Source organism: Neodiprion pinetum, chromosome 7 (assembly GCF_021155775.2).
Source record: "Neodiprion pinetum isolate iyNeoPine1 chromosome 7, iyNeoPine1.2, whole genome shotgun sequence".
Lineage (NCBI taxonomy): Eukaryota > Metazoa > Arthropoda > Insecta > Hymenoptera > Diprionidae > Neodiprion > Neodiprion pinetum.
This window is the reverse complement of record NC_060238.1, coordinates 15,956,664-15,965,940: the sequence shown is the minus strand read 5'-3', so window position 1 is coordinate 15,965,940 and position 9,277 is coordinate 15,956,664. Positions and strand designations below refer to the sequence as shown.

Genomic DNA, 9,277 nt, shown 5'->3' with positions numbered 1-9,277 from the left:
CAACCTGCTTCCCATCCTCAAACTATCTCTTACAACAGGTTATGGGCCCAGGTACCCTAACTGCGTAAGAAATCGTGAGGAGAAACAGGCGCGAGAAAAACCGCGGTACACGAGACACGAGGTCTACATGTAAGCGGCTATATTGGCGAAAGTTCGTTCTTGGAGAATCAACACGCGATCGCGAGTGAAATTGAATCGGTCATGGCTGAGGCAATCTCTCGACCCGTAACGTGACAAAATTCAATAGACAGGACTTCCAAGGGTGGAAGTTTCAAATGAAGGCTTTATTCTTGTCGCATCGTATATACGATGTGGTCCACGGGATGCGACAGGTAACGGATGGTGTTGGTCGAGCCGAGGCTCAGGCCACATCGGTCGCAGATAACGCATGCGCGACGTTTCTGCTTTCGTCAGCAATGGAACCCCATCAGTTGCGACCACTGTTAACCTGTGCGACGGCTAAAGAGATGTGGGACGCTTTGTCCAGAGTGCACGAACAGAAATCCGAGTCGAATAAGCTGATGCTCATGTCGCAGTTGTACGAATATCGAATGTCCCCGGGGGACTCGATCATGGAGCATGTGGCTAACGTGCAAAATATGGCGGCACGAGTGATTGACGTGGGCGAGAGAGTTTCTGATGCAACGATTATGGCCAAAGTGCTTGGCAGCCTATCACCCAAATATGCGGCTTTCTAAACGGCATGGGACGATGTGCCGGAGGAAATGCAGACGCTTGAAAAACTACAAGAACGTTTGATTCGCGAGGAAATTCCGTTGTCGGTGGACGATGAAGCTCCGAGAGCTTTTCTGGCGTCCGAAACAAAGAGTGCCCGGAAAAACGATAAAACAAACGCGGAGGACTCGAAGAAAAAACAAGTACCAAAGACAGAGTGAAATGCTTTAGATGCCAAAGAAAAGGGCATTATGCGAGAGAGTGCAAAAAAGGGCGGGAAAAAGATGATAGCGGCTCAAGTGAAACACGCGACTACGCCTTCATCGTGGGGAAATGGAGCAAAAATCAGTCGGTAAACGTCGGTAAAGAGGGGAGCGCGAAACTCCCTGTCGGTATAGTGAAATCCGTGCTCAGTGCAAGTAAGCAAGAAATTTGGCTTACCGACAGCGGTGCGTCAAGACACATCACGAATCGGCGCGAATGGTTCAGCGAATACCGCGAGTTGACTGATGGCGGCATCGTGTCGCTTGGGAACGATGAAGAGTGCAGAGTGGTCGGTGAAGGAACTGTAAACATTGAAAGATTCGTCGACAACGCGCGGCATCCGTCGAAAATCGAAAAGGTGCTATACATTCCACAAATGAAGAAAAAACTTTTTTTGGTCGGTCAGTGCACCTCGAAAGGGCATGAAGTTTTCTTTTCGGGAAATCGGATTGAAATTCGCGATCGCGGAAACGTGGTAGCATACGGTGTAAAACAAGACAATCAAATATTCCGCATGATGTTTCGTGTAAAATGTGTTAATAAAACCGACGAAGCAAACGTAGCAAAGACGAAATTTCAAAGATGGCACGAGAGATTTGGACACGTGAACGGCAGTACAATGCGAGAGCTGGTGAACAAAGGCCTCGTGGAAGGTGTTAAACTACCGAAAACGTGCGAATTCTTCTGTGACTCGTGTCAAATCGGCAAATCGCATCGGCAGGCTTTTCGAAGCGAGCGTGTGCGCGCAGCCACGAAACCCGGTGAAGTCATTTACACAGACGTGTGCGGGCCGATGAATGTCGAGTCTCAAGGAGGTGCGTGATTTCTCCTGATTTTCAAAGACGATGCAACGAGCTTCCGTTATATTTATTTCCTCAAACACAAGAATGATGTGTTTGACAAGTTCCGTGCGTTTGACAAACTTGTAGAAAATAAATTCGGAAAAGTGATGCGTGTGTTGCGGTCGGACAATGGAGGCGAATTCCGAAACAAAAGGATGGACGAGTATGTCGAGTATCTTGAGTCTCGTGGTATTGAGCGTGAGTATACCGCCCCGTATACGCCCGAACAGAACGGGAAAGTGGAACGTGACAATAGAACAATCATTGAAAGCGCCAGGACGATGCTGCACGCGAAGGAGCTTCCAAAGACTCTATGGGCAGAAGCGTGTAACACAGCTGTCTATCTCATGAACCGCGCGGAATCGTCGAGTGCTCGGAATGGAGCAACACCGTACGAAGGGTGGATGGGAATAAAACCCAATCTGAAACATCTACGTATTTTCGGCTCTGAAGCATTTGTCATTGTGCCAAAGCAGCAAACGACGAAGTTCGACGCTCGAGCGCGAAGAATGATCCTTGTGGGTTATGAGAATAATTCATCAAACTACCGTGTCTACGATCCAAAATCAAAGAAGGTGTCAGTGTCGAGAGACGTAGGATTTTACCAAAGAATCGGCAAGATAACCTTACCGGTAGATGATGATAAGTGCGACGAAATAGTGCTGCCCAAGGCTGAACAAGAAAATGCTGATAAACGAAACGCGAATGAAGAGCCGGATGATGATGTCGATGATGTTTTTCCGCCAGCAGTTGAGGAAGCGGTCAATGCGAGACCGGAGTTGGTTATCCAAGCACCGCATGCAGAGCCACAGCATAACCTAAGAGATCGCGGATTAATACGAAGACCGTCACGTTACGAGGGCAACGCGATCGAGTATGACGTACCAACGACGTATGAGGAAGCGATAAAAAGCGAAGATTCATCGAAGTGGCTTGACGCAGTTAAAAAGGAGCTTGAAGCACATAATGTGAACAAGACATGGTCATTGGTCAAGAGAAATCCAAAGATGAAAACTATCGACTCAAAATGGGTTTTTCGAGTAAAAAAGGACACAGTTGGAAACGTTCATCGATACAAAGCCAGACTTTGCGCTCTTGGATTTATGCAACAAAAGGGTGTGGATTACACCGGAACATTTGCGCCAGTCGTACGGTACGACTCGGTGCGGGTGCTACTTGCTGTCGTTGCTGAGAAGAACTACGAGTTGGGGCAATTCGATGTACAAACGGCGTTCCTATACGGCAAGCTGGACGAGGAAATCTTCATGGAAGTCCCGGAGGGTCTCAACATCGAGGGCAGTTCAGTGAAAGGTGTTGTGTGTCGACTAGAAAAGTCTCTGTATGGCTTAAAGCAAGCGCCGCGCTGCTGAAACCGCGAGTTCAGCTTATTTCTCCGAGAGTTCAAGTTCTGTGAAACCAATGCAGATCATTGCATTTTTGTCAGTGACGTAGGCGGATCGAAAGTGTATTTGGCGTTATACGTTGATGATGGCCTCATTGCTTCGGAATCGAATGAGATTCTCGAGCGCGTATTGATGCATCTTGGAAAAACATTTAAAATCACGGTTGGTGATTCAAGTGTGTATGCTGGCATGCAAATTGAGCGAAATCGGAGCGAGCGGTCGGTGTTTATACATCAAAGTGTGTATGCAAGGCGTGTGATTGAAAAATTCGGTATGAGCAATGCAAAGTCTTTGAGTGTGCCGGCTGATCCACATGTAGTTTTAAATCCTATAATTGCGGGAGAAGAGAAGGCCGAAAAGGTTCCGTTCAGAGAAGCAGGCAGATCATTAATGTTCCTAGCAATAGTTTCACGTCCAGATATAGCCTATGCGGTAAACTCAGTGAGCAGGTTCTTCAACAACCACAGTACCGAGCACTGGCGAGCTGTAAAGCGTATACTGGCGTATTTATCAGGAACAATTGGTTACGGTATTGAGTTTCGTGGCAGTGGAAGCGAGCTCGTCGGTTATTCGGACGCCGATTACGCTGGAGATACAGAAACGCGCAGATCAACGACTGGATACGTTTTTCAGCTCGCAGGTGGTCCAATAACATGGGCGAGTCAGCGTCAAAAATTAGTTACACTAAGCACAACCGGAGCAAAATATGTTGCTGCCTCGGTGACGTCTCAAAAGGTGATATGGTTAAGAAAATTGTTGCTGGATATCGAATACCCATGTGCTGATGCTACTGCAATATTTGTGGACAATCAAAGTGCAATTAGACTAGTCAGGAACCCTGAGTTCCATAAACGTACAAAGCATATAGATATTCGTTACCACTATATTTGTGAAAAGGTTGTAGAAAAGACATTAAAAATAGAGCATGTTCAAACAAAACAACAAAAAGCCGATATTTTTACAAAAGCTCTTACAAGAGAGCGATTCTGTATGCTGAGAGAAAGCATTGGTATGAGTGTGTGTGTGGAACGCGCATAAACGGCGGAACTATTAGATAAGTTTAATGTGCGTTCACCCTGTACGAGCCAATAAGAGCTCAAAGAGCGCGCATGCGTGAGAGCTGTGAGAGACTGCGGTCACTGCCACGTTCGCGAGAGGCAGTCATCTTTAGAACTTGCGTGAGAAAGTACAAAGAAGAATAAAATACATTTCTTTTGAATATCTCTTCAGTTGAACTGGTGTTACGTTGATTTCACAACCAGCTTCTCATCCTCAAACTATCTCTTACAACACACACTGGGTTGCATACAAGAAACGCGACAATAATATCGATTGATTTACAACCACCCTCAGACCTCATGAAATACCTCGGCGTTGGTAGTGTTAAATACAATCATGAAAGGTACCAGGATTATGATACATTTGAATGCGGACACTTATGTCTGAAATTTTTAAGTGGTGAGCTATATAAACATGGTGCGTGATTCATCAAAGTCAGTCTACCCTTCGCAGTCATGGATGATTCGTTAACGTTAACGATTTCGGGAACCTCTTCGATTCTCGTGGCGAAATATTTCCCACCGATCAAACTTGCTCGTGATAAAAGTTATGCTCTTGGCTTGGTAGAATTGTTAACCTTTAATTCGATTCCCAACGTTGTTGTTGGTCACAATAAAATTTACGTAGCTGATAAAGTGATCACCACACCTACCGGTAGCTACGAGATCGAGGACATAGAGAAGTATCTTCAAAATGTGCTATGAAATACAGATATCAGACTCGCCATCAAACCCAACAATAATACATTACGCAGTGAAATCACATGCAACCACACGATTAACTTTGAGCCGAATGATTCCATTGCTCAACTTTTGGGATTCACACCACGTGTATTGGAGGTTGATAAAACTCACGAATCAGACGTGCCTGTAACTATACTCAAGGTCAACGCGTTGCGAATCGAGTGTAGCATTACAACGGGCGCCTACGTCAATGGACACAAAGTACACATTATTCACGAGTTTTTCCCGACTGTCCCACCAGGATATAAGACCATGGAAGTTCCGTCGCACGTCATTCACCTTCAGATCACCGTCAGGACCATAAATCACGTTCAGCTCCGGTCAGTGGATCAAGACGAAGACCTGGTTAATTTTCGTGGAGAAGTTATTACTGTGAGACTACATATCAAATCGCAATAAACGATGGGAATTGTACATAACAGACTGTCAAAGAGTAGGTATACCAGTAAGTCGGCATGCCCCGATCAAGTCAGTCATCGATCGATTCTCGAACCGTTAACACCTCGGAACGTGGAGTTCCTGATAGCTCTGGGTCTAAAACTGACCACTTTTGGAAGAGGAATTTCCGACAACTAAAAATCCGATTTTCCTGTTTTATCATCTGCTACGTATCATGGAGGAAGAAATCCTGAACATTCAAACACCAGTCGTCTTTGACGAATCCGTTGCGCATTACGAGATTCACGCTCACAAACCTTACGCCTCGTCAACTTTCAACAACAGCGATGAAATTCGAATCACCGTTCAGCATCAGGATTTATGCATATTACCCAGCAAAAGTTCGGTACATATCCACGGACGACTCCTCAAACCTGATGGTACAGCTACTGTGAACACACAGCTCGTCAACAACGCGATCTGTCATCTGTTTAAAGAAATTCGCTATGAAATTCATGCAGTTGAGATTGATAGAAGCAAGAACGTTGGCTTGACAAGTCTCATGAAGGGTTACGCTTCCCTGCGCCCTGGTCAGACTTGGCGTATGGAGAACGCTGGATGGCTTGATGTAGAAGAGAAGAAAAAATTAACCGATGCCGAGGGTAATTTTGATGTACTGATACCGCTCAGCATGATATTGGGTTTCGCTGACGACTACCGCAAGATCGTTGTCAACGCTAAACATGAGTTTATTTTGACGAGATCAGAAACTGACGTCACCGCTATCATGCAGACTCAAGAGGAGGAATTCAAAATCACGATCAATGCAGTGGAATGGCTAATACCGTATTTGAAACTCGCGGATCAGAAAAAAGTTGACCTACTGAATTTCATTCAGAAAGATCCGCCTATTTCGATGAGCTTCCGCAGTTGGAAATTGTACGAATATCCCATACTTCCCACAACATCGAAACACGTTTGGACTGTGAAAACTTCCACTCAGCTTGAAAAACCTCGTTACGTCATTTTGGGTTTCCAAACAAGTAGAAAGAACAAGACCGGCAAGAAAGCAAGTCATTTCGATCATTGCAATATCACGGACGTCAAGCTGTTTTTAAACTCTCTCAGTTGAGTGGGCCATTGAAGACAGGCTGTGCAAAGCTGAAACCGTGTACGTAAAAAAAGAAGAAAAACGAGATTTTTTGCTCAAAATTGTCCCGAAAGTTCAAATCATCGATATGCTGGACTTTGACTGTCCGTCGCTTCAAACCTTGCAAAAAACTTCAGCTATGTCTCTAAGATGCGACGTTCATACAATACCCAACGCAATCTGTGCAGCGCAAAACGTTTTGATACTTCAAAATTGGCTACAAAATCATCATACTGTTCGGATGGCGAGGGTGTACGATTTGTGTTACTGCGCAGAAGCGTCTACAAGAACGGTCCCGCATTCCTGGCGAATATATCATCCTGGTTATGATACTGTGGAATAGAATTATTGCACTATCGTTGTGAAGTAATTGTAAACTGTATCCCAGAAATTGTACTCAATAAAACTGTTTTTTAAAGAATATTCATGATATAATTTTACACTTTCACCTTCACCTTAGCTCTTAAGAGAGAATTTTTTTCAATACAAAGCTTATGTAAGATTCAACCTTGCCCTTCATCCTTGACCGAGCTGTACTCAAACCGAGTTATGATTCCTAGTCTATATAGCGATATTCCTAGAGCGATAGTAACCCAACACCGCAGATCCTTGGCTCTGAATATATACTACCGCAGCTATCGGTCGACCTTGCACTCTGGTCTTGTCTGAACCCGTCCAAAATTCATCGTAGAGTTTGCATGACAGTTACAAGACGCAAACGCAGCTCGAAACCCTCCATCGTTGCTTAGTGGTGTTCGAAGTAGCATTTTCTTAGATTTTAAGACTGAATTCTAGATACAATTACAAGGTACAAGACGTACGCAGGATTTGAGGTATACAAGATGGTTAGGCGATAAATGAAAAAATATTCATAATTTCAATCTTTTTCTTCTTTTGTTTATTGAACGTAAGACTTCCACGGGACACTGGATATTTGAATGTGATACTCAGATTATACGTATACGAATTCAAGTTGACCGTACGGTCCGCCAAGATAGCGTAGATGCAACCGTATCTCCTCACTGGCTGTCGTCACCATCTGGAATAAATCTTCATCTTCTTAGAGCGCCTTGATCAGTCGGTTCAGTAGAAAAATCGTAAAAGAGTCCTCCAAGTCCAGAACGATTTCATCACCAAATTTCGTTTTAACCCGACGAACGTCACTGACTCGGTATTCTAAGTATACTTCGAGGTACGAAAGCTTTTTCAAGGGCAGAAGTGTCTCCAGTAGAGTGTCCCAAAAAAACCGACTATTTTTTTTTTTTCAAAGAACATTGAAAAATCGTCAGAGTATCTCTAGAAAATGACCCTGTGAAAATATAAGCTCTTAATAATAATATTTAGAGGTGGCGATTTGTAATTTTCTATTTCCCATTTAAATAACATGGGAAAATTTTTTTTTGAACTTTGGAATTTTGTGATGGGATAACGAGCTATTTCATAAGTATGACAAAATCAGGTCTTATAGGAAATTTGATGCTCTACAAAAAAGGTCTGATTGACATTTTGCGTAAATCCAGCCGTTTCAAAAATATCGAGCCTCAAACTTCGGACTGTTTAAAATTATGCTTTTTTTTTCGTAAATACAACAAAAATTAATTCATATGTATTATAAACCCAGAATTATCAACTGAACAATGAATATATGCATATATTTGACGGAATGCAGATCCGAAATTATTAATAGATCCGAAATTATTAATATAATTTCGGATCTGCATTCCGTCAAATATATGCATATATTTATTGTTCAGTTGATAATTCTGGGTTTCGGATCTGCATTCCGTCAAATATATGCATATATTTATTGTTCAGTTGATAATTCTGGGTTTATAATACATATAAATTAATTTTTGTTGTATTTACGAAAAAAAAAAGCATAATTTTAAACAGTCCGAAGTTTGAGGCTCGATATTTTTGAAACGGCTGGATTTACGCAAAATGTCAATCAGACCTTTTTTGTAGAGCATCAAATTTCCTATAAGACCTGATTTTGTCATACTTATGAAGTGGCTCGTTATCCCATCACAAAATTCCAAAGTTCAAAAAAAAATTTTCCCATGTTATTTAAATAGGAAATAGAAAATTACAAATCGCCACCTCTAAATATTAATATTAAGAGCTTATATTTTCACAGGGTCATTTTCTAGAGATACTCTGACGATTTTTCAATGTTCTTTGAAAAAAAAAAAATTGTCGGTTTTTTTGGGACACTCTAGTCTCCAGGCGAGCGACTTCGTTCAATTTTGAAAAGTCCATGATCGTTAATGTCGAGTTGTATGTGCTCCAAATCTCTTGTGAGTTGATTGAGGTCAGATTTGATTTTCAGCAGATGTTTTACTTCTCCGATATTCTTGATGAGCAGTTCTAGTTGTTTTTCCAATTCACGTTGTCGTTCCGAAGCACTTCTCATTTGCAAGAAAAAGAACAGCTTCAGACTGACGATGAAGTTTTCACTTTTGACTTAAATAACGTTCCCCCACCATATAATTTGAAATTTGGTGGAGGGTGAGGAATGTCACGTGGTGTATATCAAATACGTATGTTTGCGTATGCGCGCGCACTTTTTAGCATTCTTAGAGCGATAGTAACTCAACACCGCAGATCCATGGATCTGAATTTACCGCGGCTATCTGTCGACCTTGGATATCAAACCGACATCCGAGTAAGTGAAAAACAATTTTCAGAACCATCAATTTTGGAATGTCGCGTGTTTGATAACGTAGAAAAGGAATGTGAGGTGGTTGATTTTACACATCAGCG

At 42.7% G+C, this 9,277-nt stretch overlaps 1 protein-coding gene across 1 annotated transcript; it reads left to right on the top strand.

Annotated features, from left to right (window-relative positions):
• The first annotated feature begins 323 nt into the window (after positions 1-323).
• Positions 324-698, top strand: LOC138191316 (uncharacterized). Its single transcript, XM_069137963.1, has one exon. The coding sequence runs from the start codon at positions 324-326 to the stop codon at positions 696-698; it is 375 nt and encodes a 124-aa protein (XP_068994064.1).
• The last annotated feature ends 8,579 nt before the right edge of the window (positions 699-9,277 follow it).